The sequence below is a fragment of the Pseudorasbora parva genome, chromosome 7 (genome assembly GCF_024679245.1).
Source record: "Pseudorasbora parva isolate DD20220531a chromosome 7, ASM2467924v1, whole genome shotgun sequence".
Lineage (NCBI taxonomy): Eukaryota > Metazoa > Chordata > Actinopteri > Cypriniformes > Gobionidae > Pseudorasbora > Pseudorasbora parva.
Window position 1 is genome coordinate 2,277,773 of NC_090178.1, and position 24,394 is coordinate 2,302,166.

General features: G+C 36.1%; 1 protein-coding gene across 2 annotated transcripts in view; it reads left to right on the top strand.

Annotated features, from left to right (window-relative positions):
- The window catches only part of csmd3a (CUB and Sushi multiple domains 3a), a 579,356-nt gene that overhangs the window by 475,887 nt on the left and 79,075 nt on the right, over window positions 1-24,394 (top strand). For both annotated transcript variants that reach the window (XM_067447773.1, XM_067447774.1), the window contains exon 57: window positions 14,097-14,279. In XM_067447773.1, coding sequence (XP_067303874.1) covers window positions 14,097-14,279 — 183 coding nt within the window. The remainder of the gene's footprint in view (window positions 1-14,096; window positions 14,280-24,394) is intronic.

Below are 24,394 nucleotides of genomic sequence, written 5' to 3' on the forward strand. Positions count from 1 at the left end.
AATGTTCTAATTTGTTAAACCGGTTATTTAAGTTCAAGTTATGTTATACTGTGTTGTAATATTTTCTTTATTATTACCATCAATTATTATTATTTATGTCAATGTGTATTATTATTTATGTAATTCGCTTTGGCAATATTGTATTTTTACATTCATGCCAATAAAGCAATCTTGAATTGAATTGAATTGAATTGAATTGAATTGAGAGAGAGAGAGAGAGAGAGAGAGAGAGAGAGAGAGAGAGAGAGAGAGATTGTTGTCATGTCATTTTATTTTGTGTATTTCATGTTACGTTTGTTTTTTATTTTGTTATATGTCATGTTTGTTGTGTTATGTTGTGTTGTGTTATGTTATGTGTCATGTTTGTTGTGTTATGTTGTGTTGTGTTCTATGTCATGTTTGTTGTGTTATGTTGTGTTGTGTTATGCTATGTTGTGCTGTCGTGCTTTGTCATGTCATGTTTGTTGTTGCTATGTCATGTCATGGTTGTGTTGTGTTATGTGTCATGTTTGTTGTGTTATGTTGTGTTGTGTTATGTTATGTGTCATGTTTGTTGTTGTCATGTTGTGTTATGTTTATGTCATGTCATGTAGTAATTGTTGTTATATTGTGTTGTGTTATGTCGTGTTATGCTATGTTGTGCTGTCATGGTATGTCATGTCATGTTTGTTATGTTATGTCGTGTTATGTTACGTATGCCATGCCTTGCCGTTTATGTGTATGTGTGTCATGTTATAATTTGTTGTCATGTCATGTTTGTGTTATGTTTATGTCATGTTATGTAGTAATTGTTGTTATGTTGTGTTGTATTATGTCGTGTTATGCTATGTTGTGCTGTTGTGGTATGTCATGTCATGTTTGTTGTTATGTTGTGTTATGTCGTGTTATGTTATGTTATGTTACGTATGTCATGCCATGCAGTTTATATGTATGTGTGTCATGTTATAATATGTTGTTGTCGTGTTTGTGTTTGTTTATGTCATGTCATGTAGTAATTGTTGTTATGTTGTGTTGTGTTATGTTATGTCGTGTTATACTATGTTGTGCTGTTGTGGTATGTCATGTCATGTTTGTGTTATGTTGTGTTATGTTATGTTACGCATGTCATGCCATGCCATTTATGTGTATGTGTGTCATGTTATAATATGTTGTGGTCATTTTATTTTGTCAAGTCACCTTTATTTATATATATATATATATATATATATATATATATATATATATATATATATATATATATATATATATATATATTACAATACAGATTGTTTCAAAGCAGCTTTACAGTGATAACAGAAACATTTTAATATTTGGTGTCCCAACTAAGTAAGCCAAAATCCAATTACTTACAATAAGCAGGATTTTAACATGTATGCGATGTTTAATAGGGAGCCAGTGCAGTGTTGACAGAACTGGACTAATATGATCATACTTCCTGGTTCTAGTAAGAACTCGAGCTGCTGCGTTTTGGACCAGCTGGAGTTTGTTTATTAAGCGAGCAGGGCAACCACCCAGTAGAGCATTACAATAATCTAGCCTTGAGCTCATGAACGCATCGACTAATTTTGAATTGAAAGCATGTGCCGTGGTTTAAGATGGTAGAATGCGGTTTTACAGATGCTAGAAACGTGGCTTTCAAATGAAAGATTGGTATCAAAGAGCACACCCAGGTTCCTCACTGACGACGAGGGCTTGACCGAACATCCATCAAGTGCTAGACAGTATTCTAGGTTACTACTTGTGGAGTTTTTTTGTCCAATAATTAGAAACTCTGTTTTTGCAGAAATATAAGAATGGCACAAAAATGACTGTAAAGTCCTGTAGTGAAATCTTAAATCATAACTCGAAAAGAAAGTTTTTTTCTGTAGTAAAAGCTTCTCCCTTTCTCGTGGTAAAATCACAGTAACGCACGGCCCCTCGTGGATTATTTCTTTCAAATAATGCATAAGTCTTTTGTATCTGCTAGTTCAGGCTTCGACTTGTGTTTGAAAGAGAAATCATGCATTTGAATGAGCACATTGTTGAGTGAAGCTCATCTTTGTCTCGGGTCTTATTTCCTGTCATTATGTGTCAGTCTTACATGAGTTAATTAAGTTTGGCTGAATAATGACTTCTGTCTCTGCGTGACACCTTTTCTTCTCCCTGACGAGCTGTCTGTCCGAGTCCGACTAACATGCACAGATTTAGCTTATTTTAAAGAATAATTCACCCACTAATGAAACAGTCATCATTACTCACCCACGTGTCGTGCCAGACCTGTGAGACTATGTCTCTACAGTTTATATTGACCAAGAAAAAATACACAGGAAAAGCTGTCAAATATATAATTAAAGTCTGAGATCATTTGAAAGCTGGCGCAATATGCTAGCATCATGTTAAAACATGCTAGGATCATGTTAGGAATGTGTTAAAACATGCTAACAACAGGCTAAAACATAGTATGATAATGCTAGTAATGTACTTAAACAATCTAAAATCATTTAAAAAAATTGCTAGGATCATGCTAGCAACGTGCTAAAACAGTAGGATAATGATAACAATGAGCCATTATAGGATCATGCTTGCAAACTTGTTGAAACATGCTAGCTATGTATGAAAACATGCTAGGATCATGCTAGCAATGTGCTAAAGCATGTTAGGATAATGTTAACAATGTTCTAAAACATGTTAGGATAATGCTAACAATGTTCTGAAACATGATAGGATCATGCTAGCAATGTGCTAAAGCATGTTAACAATGTGATAATCCATGTTAATAAACATGTTAAAAGGGCAAACAAATGTTAGTAATGTACAAAAACAGTCTAGAATCATGTTAAAACATGTTAGGATCATGTTAGCAATGTGTTAAAACAGTAGGATTATGTTGACAATGAGCTAAAACATTCTAAGATCATGCTAGCAAACTTGTTGAAACATGCTAGCAATGTACGAAAATGTGCTAGGATCATCATGCTAACCATGTTCTAAAACATGTTAACAATATGATAATCCATGTTAGCACCATGTTAAAAGTTGAAATATGCTAGCAATGAACAAAAATGTGCTAATACTATGATAACAATGTGTTAAAACATAGTAGAGTCATGCTAGCAATTTTATTAAACATGTTAACAATATGATAATCCATGTTAGCACCATGTTAAAAAGGCTAAAACTTGTTATCAAAATATTAAACATTCTAGAATCATGCTTGTTGAAAATGCTAGGAATTTGCAAATAAATGCTATCTTCATGTTAAAACATGCTAGGATCGTACTAGCAATGTGTTAAACATGCTAGAATCATATTAACAATGTTCTAAATGAAAATAAATTTTACTTTGATCACAGAATAAATTACACTTTACTATATATTCACATAGAAAACAGTGGTTTTAAATTGTAATAATATTCTATAATATCATTTTTACCATGTTTTAATCAAATGTTGATGAGCATACGAGACTTCTTTCAGAAATATACAAACTCTAAATAGTGCATATGCAGCAAGCCAGAGAAAGAAATAATGTCCATCTAAACACATTCTTTAAAAGCCTGTAAGAATCACACACTCCTCCACACACACATCTGTATGTGGCGCTGCACGCACTGACCCAAAAACAGCATGAGCTGGGAGCTTCCTCTTTCTTTCATTCGTGCTCTTTTTCTCTCGTTCTTCCCTCTCTGTCTGCTTTTGTCTCTTTGACTGTTCAGGATGGGATTCTAGCACACCACTGAATACTGCATGGCATATCTTATACAGTTCTTCCTTTTGTGTAGATAGCATGTGAAACAACACAGTATAAGATGCTAAACATTTCCAACAGTAGATGTCTTTTATGTTGTCATTATGTTATGATAGTTGTCATGTCATGTCATGTCATGTCAATGATGTGTTATGTTGTTCTGTTGTGCCATTGTTATATTATGATAGTTATGTCATGTCATGTCATTGTTGTGCTATGTTGTTCTGTTGTTGTCATTGTTATATTATGATAGTTATGTCATGTCATGTCAATGTTGTGCTATGTTGTTCTGTTGTTGTCATTGTTATGTTATGATAGTTGTGTCATGTCATGTCATGTCATGTCAGTGTTGTGCTATGTTGTTCTGTTGTTGTCATTATGTTATGATAGTTATGTCATGTCATGTCAGTGTTGTGTTATGTTGTTCTTTTGTTGTCATTGTTATGTTATGATATTTATGTCATGTCATGTCACTGTTGTGTTATGTTGTTCTGTTGTTGTCATTGTTATGTTATGATAGTTATGTCGTCATGTCAATGTTATGTTGTTCTTTTGTTGTCATTGTTATTTTATGATAGTTATGTCATGTCAATGTTGTGTTATGTTGTTCTGTTGCTGTCATTGTTATGTTATGTCATGTCAATGATGTGTTATGTCGTTCTGTTGTTGCCATTGCTATATTATGAAAGTTATGTCATGTTATTTTGTGTTACATTGATCTTATGTCATGTTGTGTTATGTCATGTTATTTTGTGTTACATTGATCTTATGTCGTGTTGTGTTATGTCATGTTATTTTGTGTTACATTGATCTTATGTTATGTCATGTTATTTTGTGTTACATTGATCTTATGTTATGTCGTGTTGTGTTATGTCATGTTATTTTGTGTTACATTGATCTTATGGTATGTCGTGTTTTGTTATGTCATGTTATTTTGTGTTACATTGATCTTATGTTATGTCGTGTTGTGTTATGTCATGTTATTTTGTGTTACATTGATCTTATGGTATGTCGTGTTTTGTTATGTCATGTTATTTTGTGTTACATTGATCTTATGTTATGTCGTGTTGTGTTATGTCATGTTATTTTGTGTTACATTGATCTTATGTTATGTCGTGTTGTGTTATGTCATGTTATTTTGTGTTACATTGATCTTATGTTGTGTTGTGTTATGTCATGTTATTTTGTGTTACATTGATCTTATGTTATGTCATGTTATTTTGTGTTACATTGATCTTATGTTATGTCGTGTTGTGTTGTGTTATGTCATGTTATTTTGTGTTACATTGATCTTATGGTATGTCGTGTTGTGTTATGTCATGTTATTTTGTGTTACATTGATCTTATGTTATGTCGTGTTATGTTATGTCGTGTTATTTTGTGTTACATTGATCTTATGTTATGTCGTGTTGTGTTATGTCATGTTATTTTGTGTTACATTGATCTTATGTTATGTCGTGTTGTGTTATGTCATGTTATTTTGTGTTACATTGATCTTATGTTATGTCATGTTATTTTGTGTTACATTGATCTTATGGTATGTCGTGTTGTGTTATGTCATGTTATTTTGTGTTACATTGATCTTATGTTGTGTTGTGTTATGTCATGTCATGTTATTTTATTTTGTTATATTGTTTTGTTCTCATGTCATGTTGTTGCTTTGTCATGTTACGTTATGTTGTTGTTATGTCATGTTGTGTTGTTATTATGTCATGTCGTCATGTAGTTATTCCGGACATACATAGCATTTTTAGTGTACTTTTGTATTTATCTCATCTATGTTGACCATGTTCATTTTACTCATGGTATACATACTCACCACATTACGTTTTTGTTTCTCCTAAAGAAGTTCAGAAGAAACATCAGAGATGAAGTTTCTACCTAAATGAAGCATAGCTCAAATCCTCCTGAGCTTTGGAAGAGCAACCTCTGAGAAATATCATTTTCCTCAGGGCTGTCTGTGTCTTTCTAGCTTCACTTCTTTATTCTCTGTGAACATGCTCTGTGCTTCTCGGGAGACTGTGCTCTGGATATCTGGGACATTCAACAGGGATCCAGGATTTTGTTTTTTTTGGAGGTATGCGACTTCATAGGTTAGTTAGCCAGTCAGGTGCCGTCACATCTTGGCTTCATTTTACAGCCTCTCCAGCTGCGTGTTTTGTTTAAGATAAGAAAACCCTAAGTCCCCTGGAGCGCTGCGTTCGTGGGAGTTTTTGTTGTTTTTGCATCACATTATTTGGCAGAATGAATTTCACAAAAGACATAAAGCCCAAACTTCCAGTGCAACGTTATAAAATGTGGATGGAAAGCAAAATCAATAGCATTCTGCACTGCAAGGTGAATCAGAGTTCCTTATGTAACGAACTTCGCAGCCTTATTATTCCCCGCTAAGCTACTGGTGGGCGACTTTAACTGGAAATCACACCTCACTGTGCCAATTAATCGCAACTATATCGGCTGTGTAGCATTCAACAGCTTCACCTTTGTAGAAGAATCTAATGAAGGTTATATAACCACACACATACCCCTCGCACAGCATCCGTCAAGAGCAGAAAACATTCAGTATCGGTTGAATAGATCCGTGGCTTTGTGCCTCTGGTGTTTTATGGCCACTTGAGGTGGGACGGATCTTTTGGGCTCGCTGTCTGCACGTAACATGCCGACAAAGGCAGGACGTCAGACCGATGGAGGTTAATGAGAGAGAAAAGTCAGCCTTTCTCAATCGTGACACATGGGGTTGGCTATTCAAACAAACGTGGCTCTGCCATGAATAGTGTTTCTTTCTGCATGTCTTTTTTGTCCGAGCTACATCGGCATGCTTGGCATGATGTCAGATGAGTACAATCCGCCGCTCATTTTCTGAGCTGTGGAGTAGAAAAAGGAATGTCCCAGATTTCTAATGAACTAAAGCGAAAGTATTTGATTGGAAAAACACGCCGCTGTCATGCAGTGGGGCTGTTTTTCCTGTTTATTCATGTGTTGTGTTGTGTTGTGTTGTGTTGTGTTGTGTTGTGTTGCGTTAAGTTGTGTTATTTTATTTATGTGTCATGTCCTGATGTTATGTGTTATGTTGTGTTCTATTGTGTCATGTTATGTTGTCATATGTAATTTTATGTTGTTATATTATTGTGTCATGTTGTCTTTTTGTGTCATTTTGTGTCATCATATTGTATCATGTTTTCATGTTGTGTTATGTCATGTTGCCGTCTTGTGTCATGTCGTAATGTTGTGACATGCCGTTGTCGTCTTGTCTCATATAATGTCATGTTGTCATGACATGTTGTGTCATGTTGTGTCGTGTAATGTGGACGTGTCATCTCATTTCGTGTCATGTTATGTCATGTTATGTTGTATAATATTGTGTCATGTCATCATGTTGTGTCATGTCATTGTCATGTCGTGTCACATCATGATGTAATGTTGTCATGTTGTGGCATGTCATTGTCGCGTTATGTCATATTGTGTCATTGTTGTGTCCTGTCATTGCTGTGTCATGTCATCGTCATGTCATTGTCTTATCATGTCATTATTTTGTGTCATTATACATAATGACATGTCATGTCGTGTCGTGTCATTATGTCTTTTCATGTCATTGTCATGTCGTGTCATGTCATTATGTCTTGTCATGTCATTGTCATGACAAGACATAATGACATGACACGACATGACATAATGACATGACAAGACATAATGACATGACACGACATGACATGTCATTATGTCATGTCGTGTCATGTCATGTCATTATGTCTTGTCGTGTCATTGTCATGTCATTGTCATGTCATGTAGTGTCATGTCTGGTCATTTTCTTGTCATGTCATTGTCGTGTCATGTCATTATGTCATGTCATGTCATTATGTAGTGTCATGTCATGTCATTATATCATGTCATGTCATGTCATTATGTCTTGTCATGTCATTGTCTTGTCATTGTCTTGTCATGTCATTTATCATGTCGTTATGTCATTATGTCGTGTCATTGTCATGTCATGTCGTTATGTCATCATGTTATGTTATGTCATGAACATGTCACGTTGTGTAATATCGTCACGTTATAATAAGTTATGTTGTGATGTCATGTTGTTGTCACATAACCGCAAGTTGTATGTAGTTATGCTGGACATAAATATTGTTTATAATTTGCATTTTTAATAGACGTTTGAATGTACCTAATCTACGTCAACCACATTCATTCCAGTTTAAAACAGTGCGGTCATGGAGTCGTGCTGTTTTCCTGTTTATTCATGTATATAAAGCCCCGGTGAAGGTGGAGGACAGTTCCTCTACGGCGTGTTTTAGCCATTAGTTATTCGTCCGTTTGCTGAGTCTGGGCTTTCTGATTGGCCTCAGGGTGGTCGTAGGTGTAATTAAAAAGGATTTGATGTTTGGGTCATCGGCTGACTCGATCAGGCCTCGATGCTCCTGCCTGCACTGTCCTGCTCTGTTCGATGAATATTTTACCATAATTATTCATGCTAATGGTTTATGCTGGCGGCCGCTGGATGATAATTGATAGCCTGTTGCTTCTCACACTGTCATTTGGAAAGGTGTCACATCTCTCACACGCCTGCTAATTCGTCTTCCCGCCAGTAGCAACATATAAATGTGTCTTCAATTGATTCTTGAGAATTACGCCTGGTTTTTGCACTTCAAAATTGCAAAATGAGTCTTTTAAAGGAATAATTCACACAAAAGTTAAAATTTCTCACCCTCATGTTGTTCCAAACCTGAGTTTTTATCTTGTGTGAAACACAAAAGATGCTGGTTAACTGCTGACCGGACCGTCAAGAGCATTAAAACAAAAAGAAAACACCTTTGTATTTGATACTCGTGCAATAGTTATGCATTTAGCAGACGCTTTTATCCAAAGAGAGTTGTGATAGTGGATCTTAAGCAGCTTGTCAGCCAGCGCACATTGCCAACTAGACTAGGAAGATTCCCAGTAATAAAAAGCTGTTGTCATTGTTTTTTTTCTTTTTCTATTGGCTGTCATAGTTTGTAACTCTGCCTAATCATACAAGGCAGGAGAACAAAAATAAAGGTTCATTTTTAACAAAAGCTGTTAACATAATATTACATATCACTGATAATAATCCTAAATGTGTGTTGATCATCAGATCCTCATCTGAGAGTGATTAGTGAAGGATCATGTGACACTGAAGACTGGAGTAATGATGATAAATTCAGCTTTGATCACAGGAATAAATCACACTCTACTATATATTCACATAGAGAACTGATGATTTACACTGGAATAATATTTAACTATTTTTACTGTATTTTTACCATTTTTTTACTGTACACTCTTAGAAGAAAAGGTTCTGTATAGAACTTTAAAAGGTTCTATTGGCGCTACGTATTTGGAACCGTTAAAAGGTTCTATATAGTTGAGTACACTCTTAGAAAAAAAGGTTCATTTGGGGTTCTAGAACCATAGGGTTCTTTACTTAACTCAAAAGAACCCTTTATGCTAAAAAGTTTCTATAATGAAAAGAAAGAACCCTTTTGGCGCTTAAAAAGGGTTCTATATCGAACCTTAAAAGGTTCTATTGGCGCTACGTATTTGGAACCATTAAAAGGTTCTATATAGTTGAGTACACTCTTAGAAAAAAGGGTTTATTGGGGTTATAGAACCATAGGGTTCTTAACTCAACTCAAAAGAACCCTTTATGCTAAAAAGGTTCTATAATGACAAGAAAGAACCCTTTTGGCGTTTAAAAGGGGTTCTATATAGAACTTTAAAAGGTTCTATTGGCGCTACGTATTTGGAACCATTAAAAGGTTCTATATAGTTGAGTACACTCTTAGAAAAAAAGGTTCACCTGGGGTTCTAGAACAATATGGTTCTTTACTCAACTCAAAAGAACCCTTTATGCTAAAAAGTTTCTATAATGACAAGAAAGAACACTTTTGGCGCTTAAAAAAGGGTTCTATATAGAACTTAAAAAGGTTCTATTGGCGCTACATATTTGGAACTGTTAAAAGGTTCTATATAGTTGAGTACACTCTTAGAAAAAAGGGTTCATTTGGGGTTCTAGAACAATAGGGTTCTTTACTCAACTCAAAAGAACCCTTTATGCTAAAAAGTTTCTATAATGACAAGAAAGAACCCTTTTGGCGCTTAAAAAGGGTTCTATATCGAACCTTAAAAGGTTCTATTGGCGCTACGTATTTGGAACCGTTAAAAGGTTCTATATAGTTGAGTACACTCTTAGAAAAAAGGGTTTATTGGGGTTATAGAACCATAGGGTTCTTAACTCAACTCAAAAGAACCCTTTATGCTAAAAAGGTTCTATAATGACAAGAAAGAACCCTTTTGGCGTTTAAAAGGGGTTCTATATAGAACTTTAAAAGGTTCTATTGGCGCTACGTATTTGGAACCATTAAAAGGTTCTATATAGTTGAGTACACTCTTAGAAAAAAGGGTTCATTTGGGGTTCTAGAACAATATGGTTCTTTACTCAACTCAAAAGAACCCTTTATGCTAAAAAGTTTCTATAATGACAAGAAAGAACACTTTTGGCGCTTAAAAAGGGTTCTATATAGAACTTAAAAAGGTTCTATTGGCGCTACGTATTTGGAACCATTAAAAGGTTCTATATAGTTGAGTACACTCTTAGAAAAAAGGGTTTATTGGGGTTATAGAACCATAGGGTTCTTAACTCAACTCAAAAGAACCCTTTATGCTAAAAAGGTTCTATAATGACAAGAAAGAACCCTTTTGGCGTTTAAAAGGGGTTCTATATAGAACTTTAAAAGGTTCTATTGGCGCTACGTATTTGGAACCATTAAAAGGTTCTATATAGTTGAGTACACTCTTAGAAAAAAAGGTTCACCTGGGGTTCTAGAACAATATGGTTCTTTACTCAACTCAAAAGAACCCTTTATGCTAAAAAGGTTCTATAATGATAGGAAAGAACACTTTTGGCATGCTAATTTTTTGAGATAGGAATTTGGGGTTTTCATGAGCTGTATGCCAAAATCATCAGTATTAAAACAATAAAAGACCTGAAATAGTTCAGTTGGTGTGCAATGACTCTAAAATATATGAAAAATATATTTAATTTTTATCATTACATTATGGAAAATAATGAACTTTATCACAATATGCTACTTTTTTTAGAAGGACCTGTGTGTGACCATTGGGATTAAATGGATTAATGAAAGTCGAAATCATATTACAATTTGATAGCGAAACAGAGCTGCTGTAATGTCTTCGAGACATTATATCTGTGAGTGGGAGCTCCATTTGGAGTTTTCCAGCGCCGAACTGCCACTGTGAGGATAAAGATCAGTTGTGGATCTCACAGGAACTCTCCTGTTCTCTGAGCTGTCAATCAAGAAGGAGCACGAAAATACTGAGCTTACACTATCTCTCTGCTCACCAGGGGGAGATATGAACTCTGACAGCCAACAGAAAAGCAAGAACACTGACAAAATATATTTATTTGGGTTCCGATGGTCCACTTTAGACATTTTACTCACTATGAGTAACTTTGTAACTAAATGAGTAAATGAGTAACTAAAGGTGCACTATGTAACTTTTCCGTCCGCTAGAGGTCGCCTCTATTCAAACACTGCAAAAATTGCTCTTCTTATTTAGTATTTTTTTCTTGTTTCCAGTCCAAATATCTAAAAATTCTTAAATCAAGATTCATTTACTAAATAAGTAAAATTACATAAAATATTTTTGCTTGTTTTCCTGGGGTAAAAAATCTAAATGAAGTGAGTTTTTGCTTAAAACAGACAAAATGATCTGCCAATGGGGTGAGAAAAATAATCTGTTTGGGACGGAAACAAGATTATTTTTCTCACCCCATTGGCAGATCATTTTGCCTGTTTTAAGCAAAAACTCACTTCATTTTGATTTTATTTTTAAAGCTACACTGTGTAACTTTTTTAGTTTATTCTTAGCTATAAACACTTTTATCGGATCTTATCAAAAATATATGTGCTCATTAATGTTTATTTACTTCTTTCAAGTAATAAAGTATTCTCGTAAGTTTATAATATGCCGTTGAAAATACATACGGGTGAGGGGTTCGGATGCCGGTCGCCATGTTGCTCCTCCATCTTGAAAGTACAGTAGCCAAAGAGGGACATACCCGTAAATTCAAGCTTCGCCTTTTGCGTTTTAACACTCGATGGCACCGTGTCGAATGTGAAGAGGGGGATTGCCATGTAAATCTTGGACTACATCGGCCACCGTAGGAGTTAAAACGAAATCAGAATTTAGAGGAATAGAAGCTATTATTCACTGGATGGTCATTTACCTTTTCACCGCTAGATGGGGGAAAATATCACACAGTGTAGCTTTAAGAAAACAAGGAAAAATATCTTATGTTATTTTACTTATCTAGTAAATGCATCTTGATTTAAGAATTATTAGATATTTAGACTAGAAACAAGACAAAATTACTAACTACTGTTACTGTAGTTATGAGGCAGAGCAGGAGCGAGTGTTGTGGAGCTGAGCAAGGCCTGGAGCGATTGAGCACAACACACACCTCAAGAGCAGCGGGACTTTTATTATGCCACAGTCACCGGCGCCATTTCCTCTTCTCCGGTCATGAGTGTGAGCAGAGCTGGACAGTAACTAAGCACATTTACTCGAGTCCTGTACTTAAGTACAATTTTTGAGTATCCTTTACTTGAGTCATATTTTTTCTGTAAACTTATGACTTTAACTTCACTACATTAGAGACAAATATCGTCCTTTTTACTCCACTACATTTCTATCAAGGTCCTCGAAGTGGAAAGTCGTTTCTGTCGCAGCTTTGAAAGTCAGTGGATGATTTTTTTCTTCTTTAAAAGGTGTTTGGGTTTTTGCAGAAAGCCTTTCAGGAATCACTCTTGTAGAGTCTCGTGAAGTTCAATGATTTCACAGCATTTATTAAACACTGATTTATAGTTTAGAGCAAAATGGAAGAAGACGGATGTCCAAATGCTCATTTAGTGGAGTATTCACATAAACAAAGTTGATTCTGTCTTCAGTGAAGGTGAACAGTGTGAGAATATCAGATGTGTATCAGTGTATTGGATCCGTGCATTCGGCCTTAAAGTGACAGCAGCTTTGTAACTTTTCTACAAGTATTTAAATGAGTTTAAGTTAGTCGTCTGCTAGTGTGTCAGATGGAGCGTCACTGACTGGCTTAAACCATGATGGCATAATGTGCATTTATACAACTATAATACAATAATGCGCTGACAATGAAATTTACTTTTGATACTTAAGTACTTTTGAAAACAAATACTTCTGTACTTTTACCAAAGCGCTTATGCCGGAAAAAAACTGAAATAGAATCATCGTGTGTCGATGTCTCAAATTAATTTGGAAAAGACGCCTTTTATCGCGTGTCGCGTGTAGTTAGGATATGGTGTAATAGATACATTTAATGTAATTTAACAATAAAATACCGTACATTTACATTCCCAGAATTCCCCGTGTGATACTTCACACTTGATGTAGTTTTGTTTAATTAACTTTTTCTTCTTAGTTTTTTTCTAATCAGTTATGTACATCAGGGTTTTATTTTACATCTAGTGTTGTTAAATGAATATTTATTGCATTTTTAATATTTATATGTGTGCACTCTAAAAAATGTCTGGGTTAAAAACAAGCCAAGTTGGGTTGAAAATGGACAAACCCAGAAATTGGGTTGTTTGAATGGGTCTATTCACTGGGTTCAAACAACCCAATTTCTGGGTTTGTCCACCTTAGTTCAAATGTACATGATTGGATAGTCCTTCAACCAATCAGAGCACAAGAGGCGTGTTCAACAGGCATAGTTCAAATGTACACGAATGGATAGTCCTTCAACCAATCAGACCACAAGAGGCGTGATCAACGGGCATAGTTCAAATGTACACGATTGGATAGTCCTTCAACCAATCAGACCACAAGAGGCGTGATCAACGGGCATAGTTCAAATGTACACGAATGGATAGTCCTTCAACCAATCAGAGGACAAGAGGCGTGATCAACGGGCATAGTTCAAATGTACACGATTGGATAGTCCTTCAACCAATCAGACCACAAGAGGCGTGATCAACGGGCATAGTTCAAATGTACACGATTGGATAGTCCTTCAACCAATCAGACCACAAGAGGCGTGATCAACAGGCAACGACTCATTGTTCCTCTATCAGTCATCGTGTTAAACTCGTCAATAGCGTGTGAGGTGGATAAGCCAGTCTATGATTGGTTCCTGCAAAAGTGTAACAGAGGATAAATTAATGTACGAGTTGCCGGGCGAAATCAAACCGCCGGCAGATCAGGCTGGGTTTACTCAGTCTAGTAGAAAAATTCATGTGCTTGCTTATCTGGGAAAATATGAGTGTGTGTATGTTTATGTGCGCTGTGTCTGCAGGTGATAAGAGGGGCGGCTGCGGGGATCCGGGAACGCCGGCCCATGCCACGCGCGAGGAGGGAAGCTTCCAGCAACACGCTAAAGTGCGCTTCACCTGCTCCACGGGTCACACACTCTACGGCTCGGCGGAGCGCATCTGCTTCCCCAACGGCACCTGGTCAGGCCGCCAGCCCACCTGCAGACGTAAGTCACGCCATTACACACATCTCACACACACTCTGTGTGCAGTGTGTATGCAGTGTGTGTTGTGCTGTGCATGTGGTGCAGGAGCCGCACCCCTGTTGTGCTTTTACATATGCTGCGTTGCAGTGTGCAAGTCATCCGCTGTTGCATACCACACACACCATTATTTTTTATTTAAAGGGATACTTCACCGCTTTTTCATATTAAACTGTTATTCCCTTACCTAAGATGAGTTGATACACACCTCTCTCATCTCAGTGTGTGCTCTTAATCTCTCTGACGCGCGGTGACGATCTGATAGCATTTAGCTTAGCCCACTAAGCCCAGTTCATTCACTATGGTACCAAACAGAGATCAAGTTAGAAGTGACCAAACACCTCCACGTTTCTCTATTTCAATATAGTTACACCAATAGTTGAACGATCAAGTATGATGACATAACATAAAACGTGGCACTTTTCTAAGCGGATTAAAAAGGAGAACTATAATGTATGGCGGAATAGCACTTCTGAGAGTACTTCGACTCGGCGCAGTAAAAAGTCCCGGCTGAAAAATCCTCCCTCACATCTCCCCCTCCCCCCTATTGACGGTGTTAGGGGTTAACAGCTTATGACCCAGGACCAGTAGTGAAGAAATAAAGACAAAGAGTCAAGATTGCAATTAATTAAAAGAAACATTTACTTAAAGGGGGGGTGAAATGCTGTTTCATGCATACTGAGCTTTTTACACTGTTAAAGACTCGGATTCCCATCCTAAACATAGACAACGTTTCAAAAACTAATGTTGGACATTTGATGGAGTATTTCTGTGTTAAAAATACTCCTTCTGGTTTCTCACGAGTATGGCTCGGCTTGACGTTAATAAAGCGGAAGGTCCTTGTATGGGCTGTACGGGCTCTTCTCCCGGTAGGGTGCGCGCGCGTGACTAGAGCGAGAGAAGAAATGCACGCCCATAAACGCTCTCAGGTGCAGATCCAGTCGTCGTTATAGTCCGCGCCGCGCTCCACTTTATTCCTATGGGCGACGTCGAGCGACTTCAACGCTTCAGCACAGCATTCCGGGAAGGCAGCGCTGCATTTGAACCGATTTGAACGCAGAAATGACGGGAAGCTTCACAACATCGCGGATTTCCACGGTCACTGCTGTCAGGACTTCACTAAATCATACCAAAGAAGTGTGTTTTTGATGGAGCGGTCCCAGCGATAAAGGTTCAGTCCTGCTTTGGAAGCAGCCGGTGAGTAAATCTGCTTCAAATGTCTGTGCTGTGCTTATCGTCGCGTGAGTAAACATCAGTAAACGACACGATCGCGCGCTTCGTCATTCAAATGCGCTGACGGACTCCATTGTTGTTCTATGTATAACGTTACACTAGTCTGACGTTGTTACGGCCTCCACCGCAACACAAAAGAGGGACGAATTTTGTTTGGACGAAGATTTATTCACGAATTCATAATCTTAGCACAAAGTGGGGAGAGCAAAATGCACAAAAACTCAGAACCAACACCAGGGGAGGAAACGAAACGCAACCAGCACGCCGCACCAGCTCCTCTAGACGTAGCGGAGAGGTTCCATATATACCAAGGCTCATCGGATCCCCAGGTGTAAGGAATCTGTACATAACAAGACAGAAACAACAATTCCTCCCACTAGAGGGCAGACAAAACATTAAGACAACAACTACATGCACATGTAACAGACGTGCAAAACCGTTTTGCTTGCTACTGCTAAGGTTTAGTCGCATACAATAGTCCATAAACCGAATCATGTCCTCATAAACTTCGAGTAAACACACACAAATGTTGACAGGCCACTAAATACAGTCCATACCACAGAGACGGACGTCCTGCTGCTGCTGCTTCTCCTGTTCAATATATTTCAGCCTCCGGATCTGATTCTGGATCATTATCTGTATTAGCTGAGATAGCGATGGGTTTCTCCACGCTTGAGGACGTCACCGCTTTGCGCGCTTGTCATTCTTTAGCTCCGCCCACACGATACGCCTCCAGGCGCTTGTTTTTTTCCTTAAAGACTCAGTACAGCCTATATTTCTTTTATAAATATAATAAAACTAAAGACTTTTCGGAGATATGAAGTATGCAATACTACTCTATAGGTACTCAAGATTGACATGAGATTGACTGAAACTGAGTGTTTCACCCCCCCCCCCTTTAAGAATAGTTTGCAATTTCAAAAGCAGAAGCCAGCTTCCAGTCTCACAAGGAGTTCGTAGGCCGTGCTCCCTCTCTCACTGTCTCGTTGCCTCGCCCTATCATACATACAATTGTCCCAACAGTTATACCGTTTTCAAAGTCAATCCACATCATTCTGATTGGCTCAGATAAAATGCAATGTAAGCAACTTTCCACACGTAGACAGATAGTAGCACATATCACCAAACTAGGTCGACAAGTCGTCGCCCCATAACCAGAATTACATCACAGTGACCTCATACACTGTAAAAAAAATTGTTTGGTTTTTGTTGGTTTAACTTAAAAAAGTAAGTAACCTGGTTGCCTTAAAATTTTGAGTTTATTGAAATAAAAAATTTGAGTTGATACAATGAAGGAAATTTGTTTAATAAATAGAAACTCAAATTATTATTGAATCTGAACCACATAAAAAAATTGATAAATCATGAAAATAGCACTATTTGGCATGTTTCACTGCGTCATCAGAAATAAAACACACACAATTACCCAATATGCTTACAAAATATTTTAATAATATTTTAATAAAGTTTGTCGAATCTCAAAAAATGTTCATTGTATTAACTCAAAATTTTAATTTCAGTTAACTCAAAATTTTAAGGCAACCAGATAACTTTTTTCTAAATAATTTTTTACAGTGTAGGTCACCGAAAAGCGTCTTCAAGTCTGGCGTTTTCTGCAGAAATGTCTATCTCCAACATTAGCCCTGCACAGATCTGGTACACACACAAACACACAAACAGAGAATACTGGTTTCCTCCAAGGTTAAGAACATCTAATTATAAACAAAACATTTCTCCAAAGCATGAGTGCTTTCTTTCAGTGAGAGGGACACACAATAGTACAGAAAATATTCATCTTGAGTCTTTAGTGTTTCAGTAAAAGGAAGTATAAAAGGAATAAAACATAATAAATTAAATGAAAGACACTTTAGAAAACAAGAAACATTAAAGCAAAATCATAACTGGAAAGAATCATTATAATAATATAGGAAGATAAATATTGTTCAAGGTTTTGATTATGCAGTTAATTAGGATATATGTACTATATACAGGTTTATTGAAGCAGCTTTGGATTTCAAAATCACCCTTTCAAAGGAAATGAGAGAGGGACAGCAACATTTACTTGAATACAGTACTTAAGTACAATTTTGAGTGATCTTTACTTTACTCAAGTATCATTTTTGGGGAGTACTCACGACTTTGCTCAAGTACATTTGAGAGGCGAATATTGTACTCATTACGCTACATTTCTATCCATAACCGTAAGTACCCGTTACTACTTCTAAAAAAAAAAGGAAGCAAAAAAATTCTCAGAAACCCTCAATTTGTTGATTGACACTCTCAAACGTGATTGGATTGTGCAGGCGTCACTGATTGGGATGGCCTATCAGCAATCAGCTTCAGCTTTCCACCAAAGTCAACTCCATGCTCAGATTTATATAAGAGATGAAACTATGGATGAATACGCAGCAGGTCCATCTGGGAATGTGCCGACCCGTGATGATCTTGAGTATGCGGCGTGTTTAACACACTCAGGTTCAAATGTGGCTGCAAAACATCCATTAAAACTCTAGCAGAGGTTTGTCAGAGCGTTGTCATTGTGCTATTGCCTTGCGGGCAAGTGAGAAATGTTCCATAAAGCAACACGGTCAAAAGATAAAAATGACTTGATTTTACTTTTAATTCCTTTTACATTCTCCAAGGTATTAACATTTTTCATAACTCCATGTAGGACGTTTCTGAACATAAATGTAAGCACTGTGGCAATAGTAATGCAATATTACTCAAGTACCTTGACTAAATAACATCTGCCTGTAATACTTTTAACTTAAGTAGACATCTGACTGTAGTACTTTTAGTTAAGTAGACATCTGACTGTAGTACTTTAACTTGAGTAGACATCTGACTGTAGGACTTTTACTTTAGTAGACATCCGACTGTAGTACTTTTACTAGAGTAGACATCCGACTGTAGTACTTTTACTAGAGTAGACATCTGACTGTAGTACTTTTACTAGAGTAGACATCTGACTGTAGTACTTTTACTTTAGTAGACATCTGACTGTAGTACTTTTACTTTAGTAGACATCTGACTGTAGTACTTTTACTTTAGTAGACATCTGACTGTAGTACTTTTACTAGAGTAGACATCCGACTGTAGTACTTTTACTAGAGTAGACATCTGACTGTAGTACTTTTACTTTAGTAGACATCTGACTGTAGTACTTTTACTTTAGTAGACATCTGACTGTAGTACTTTTACTTTAGTAGACATCTGACTGTAGTACTTTTACTTTAGTAGACATCTGACTGTAGTACTTTTACTAGAGTAGACATCCGACTGTAGTACTTTTACTTAAGCAGACATCTGACTGTAGTACTTTTACTAGAGTAGACATCCGACTGTAGTACTTTTACTAGAGTAGACATCTGACTGTAGTACTTTTACTTTAGTAGACATCTGACTGTAGTACTTTTACTAGAGTAGACATCTGACTGTAGTACTTTTACTTTAGTAGACATCTGACTGTAGTACTTTTACTAGAGTAGACATCCGACTGTAGTACTTTTACTTTAGTAGACATCTGACTGTAGTACTTTTACTTAAGCAGACATCTGACTGTAGTACTTTTACTAGAGTAGACATCCGACTGTAGTACTTTTACTAGAGTAGACATCTGACTGTAGTACTTTTACTTTAGTAGACATCTGACTGTAGTACTTTTACTAGAGTAGACATCTGACTGTAGTACTTTTACTTTAGTAGACATCTGACTGTAGTACTTTTACTAGAGTAGACATCCGACTGTAGTACTTTTACTAGAGTAGACATTTGACTGTAGTACTTTTACTTTAGTAGACATCTGACTGTAGTACTTTTACTAGAGTAGACATCCGACTGTAGTACTTTTAATAGAGTAGACATCTGACTGTAGTACTTTTACTTTAGTAGACATCTGACTGTAGTACTTTTACTAGAGTAGACATCCGACTGTAGTACTTTTACTAGAGTAGACATCTGACTGTAGGACTTTTACTTTAGTAGACATCTGACTGTAGTACTTTTACTAGAGTAGACATCTGAATGTAGGACTTTTACTAGAGTAGACATCTGACTGTAGTACTTTTACTTTAGTAGACATCTGACTGTAGTACTTTTACTTTAGTAGACATCTGACTGTAGTACTTTTACTTGAGTAGACATCCGACTGTAGTACTTTTACTTGAGTAGACATCCGACTGTAGTACTTTTACTAGAGTAGACATCTGACTGTAGTATTTTTTTATTTTTTTATTTTGTTTATTTTTTTAACACACTATCTATTGTATTTGTAGAGTGTTTGTTGTGTGTTTTGTGCAGTGTTCTGTATTTTCATTGTGAGGTGTCCTTGGGTGTCATTAAAGGCGCCTTTAAATAAAATGCATTATTATTATTATTATTACTTTTACTTGAGTATACATCTGACTGTAGTACTTTTACTTTAGTAGACATCTGACTGTAGTACTTTAACTTGAGTAGACATCTGACTGTAGTACTTTTACTTAAGTAGACATCTGACTGTAGTACTTTTACTTGAGTAGACATCTGACTGTAGTACTTTTACTTGAGTAGACATCTGACTGTAGTACTTTTACTTGAGTAGACATCTGACTGTAGTACTTTTACTAGAGTAGACATTTGACTGTAGTACTTTTAATTAAGTAGACATCTGACTGTAGTACTTTTACTTTAGTAGACATCTGACTGTAGTACTTTTACTTTAGTAGACATCTGACTGTAGTACTTTTACTTAAGTAGACATCTGACTTTAGTACTTTTACTTGAGTAGACATCTGACTGTAGTACTTTTACTAGAGAAGACATCTGACTGTAGTACTTTTACTTGAGTAGACATCTGACTGTAGTACTTTTACTAGAGTAGACACCTGACTGTAGTACTTTTACTTGAGTAGACATCTGACTGTAGTACTTTTAATTAAGTAGACATATGACTGTAGTACTTTTACTTGAGTAGACATCTGACTGTAGTACTTTTACTTGAGTAGACATCTGACTGTAGTACTTTTACTAGAGTAGACATCTGACTGTAGTACTTTTACTTAAGTAGACATCTGACTGTAGTACTTTTAATTAAGTAGACATCTGACTGTAGTACTTTTACTTGAGTAGACATCTGACTTTAGTACTTTTACTTGAGTAGACATCTGACTGTAGTACTTTTACTAGAGTAGACATTTGACTGTAGTACTTTTACTTGAGTAGACATCTGACTGTAGTACTTTTACTAGAGTAGACATCTGACTGTAGTACTTTTACTTGAGTAGACATCTGACTGTAGTACTTTTACTTGAGTAGACATCTGACTGTAGTACTTTTACTTGAGTAGACATCTAACTGTAGTACTTTTACTAGAGTAGACATCTGACTGTAGTTCTTTTAATTAAGTAGACATATGACTGTAGTACTTTTACTAGAGTAGACATATGACTGTAGTACTTTTACTTAAGTAGACATCTGACTGTAGTACTTTTAGTTAAGTAGACATCTGACTGTAGTACTTTCACTTGAGTAGACATCTGACTGTATTACTTTTACTAGAGTAGACATCTGACTGTAGTACTTTTACTAGAGTAGACATCTGACTGTAGTACTTTTACTAGAGTAGACATTTGACTGTAGTACTTTTAATTAAGTAGACATCTGACTGTAGTACTTTTACTTTAGTAGACATCTGACTGTAGTACTTTTACTTGAGTAGACATCTGACTGTAGTACTTTTACTTGAGTAGACATCTGACTGTAGTACTTTTGCTTGAACAGACATCTGACTGTAGTACTTTTACTAGAGTAGACATCTGACTGTAGTACTTTTACTTGAGTAGACATCTGACTGTAGTACTTTTACTTGAGTAGACATCTGACTGTAGTACTTTTACTTGAGTAGACATCTGACTGTAGTACTTTTACTTGAGTAGACATCTGACTGTAGTACTTTTACTTGAGTAGACATCTGACTGTAGTACTTTTACTAGAGTAGACATCTGACTGTAGTACTTTTACTTGAGTAGACATCTGACTGTAGTACTTTTACTTGAGTAGACATCTGACTGTAGTACTTTTGCTTGAACAGACATCTGACTGTAGTACTTTTACTTGAGTAGACATCCGACTGTAGTACTTTTACTTAAGTAGACATATGACTGTAGTACTTTTACTTAAGTAGACATCTGACTGTAGTACTTTTACTTGAGTAGACATCTGACTGTAGTATTTTTACTTGAGTAGACATCTGACTGTAGTACTTTTACTAGAGTAGACATCTGACTGTTGTACTTTTACTTAAGTAGACATCTGTAGTACTTTTACTTGAGTAGACATCCAACTGTTGTACTTTTACTTAAGTAGACATCTGACTGTAGTACTTTTACTTTAGTAGACATCTGACTGTAGTACTTTTACTTAAGTAGACATCTGACTGTAGTACTTTTACTTGAGTAGACATTCAACTGTTGTACTTTTACTTAAGTAGACATCTGACTGTAGTACTTTTACTTGAGTAGACATCTGACTGTAGTACTTTTACTTAAGTAGACATCTGACTGTAGTACTTTTACTTAAGTAGACATCTGACTGTAGTACTTTTACTTAAGTAGACATCTGACTGTAGTACTTTTACTTGAGTAGACATCCAACTGTTGTACTTTTACTTAAGTAGACATCTGACTGTATTACTTTTACTTGAGTACACATCTGACTGTAGTTCTTTTAATTAAGTAGACATCTGACTGTAGTACTTTTACTTGAGTAGACATCCGACTGTAGTACTTTTACTAGAGAAGACATCTGACTGTAGTTCTTTTAATTAAGTAGACATCTGACTGTAGTACTTTTACTAGAGTAGACATCTGACTGTAGTTCTTTTAATTAAGTAGACATCTGACTGTAGTACTTTTACTTGAGTAGACATCTGACTGTAGTACTTTTACTTGAGTAGACATCTGACTGTAGTAATTTTACTTAAGTAGACATCTGACTGTATTACTTTTCCTTTAGTAGACATCCGACTGTAGTACTTTTACTTGAGTAGACATCTGACTGTAGTACTTTTACTTGAGTAGACATCTGACTGTAGTACTTTTACTTAAGTAGACATCTGACTGTAGTACTTTTACTTGAGTAGACATCCGACTGTAGTACTTTTACTAGAGAAGACATCTGACTGTAGTTCTTTTAATTAAGTAGACATCTGACTGTAGTACTTTTACTAGAGTAGACATCTGACTGTAGTTCTTTTAATTAAGTAGACATCTGACTGTAGTACTTTTACTTGAGTAGACATCTGACTGTAGTACTTTTACTTGAGTAGACGTCTGACTGTAGTAATTTTACTTAAGTAGACATCTGACTGTATTACTTTTCCTTTAGTAGACATCCGACTGTAGTACTTTTACTTGAGTAGACATCTGACTGTAGTACTTTTACTTGAGTAGACATCTGACTGTAGTACTTTTACTTGAGTAGACATCTGACTGTAGTACTTTTACTTGAGTAGACATCTGACTGTAGTACTTTTGCTTGAACAGACATCTGACTGTAGTACTTTTACTTGAGTAGACATCCGACTGTAGTACTTTTACTTAAGTAGACATATGACTGTAGTACTTTTACTTAAGTAGACATCTGACTGTAGTACTTTTACTTGAGTAGACATCTGACTGTAGTATTTTTACTTGAGTAGACATCTGACTGTAGTACTTTTACTAGAGTAGACATCTGACTGTTGTACTTTTACTTAAGTAGACATCTGTAGTACTTTTACTTGAGTAGACATCCAACTGTTGTACTTTTACTTAAGTAGACATCTGACTGTAGTACTTTTACTTTAGTAGACATCTGACTGTAGTACTTTTACTTAAGTAGACATCTGACTGTAGTACTTTTACTTGAGTAGACATCCAACTGTTGTACTTTTACTTAAGTAGACATCTGACTGTAGTACTTTTACTTGAGTAGACATCTGACTGTAGTACTTTTACTTAAGTAGACATCTGACTGTAGTACTTTTACTTAAGTAGACATCTGACTGTAGTACTTTTACTTAAGTAGACATCTGACTGTAGTACTTTTACTTGAGTAGACATCCAACTGTTGTACTTTTACTTAAGTAGACATCTGACTGTATTACTTTTACTTGAGTACACATCTGACTGTAGTACTTTTACTTAAGTAGACATCTGACTGTAGTACTTTTACTTGAGTAGACATCCGACTGTAGTACTTTTACTAGAGAAGACATCTGACTGTAGTTCTTTTAATTAAGTAGACATCTGACTGTAGTACTTTTACTAGAGTAGACATCTGACTGTAGTTCTTTTAATTAAGTAGACATCTGACTGTAGTACTTTTACTTGAGTAGACATCTGACTGTAGTACTTTTACTTGAGTAGACATCTGACTGTAGTAATTTTACTTAAGTAGACATCTGACTGTATTACTTTTCCTTTAGTAGACATCCGACTGTAGTACTTTTACTTGAGTAGACATCTGACTGTAGTACTTTTACTAGAGTAGACATCTGACTGTAGTTCTTTTACTTGAGTAGACATCTGACTGTAGTACTTTTACTTTAGTAGACATCCGACTGTAGTACTTTTACTAGAGTAGACATCTGACTGTAGTACTTTTACTTGAGTAGACATCTGACTGTAGTACTTTTACTTGAGTAGACATCTGACTGTAGTACTTTAACTTGAGTAGACATCTGACTTTAGTACTTTTACTTGAGTAGACATCTGACTGTAGTACTTTTAATTAAGTAGACATCTAACTGTAGTACTTTTACTTGAGTAGACATCTGACTGTAGTACTTTTACTTGAGTAGACATCTGACTGTAGTACTTTTACTT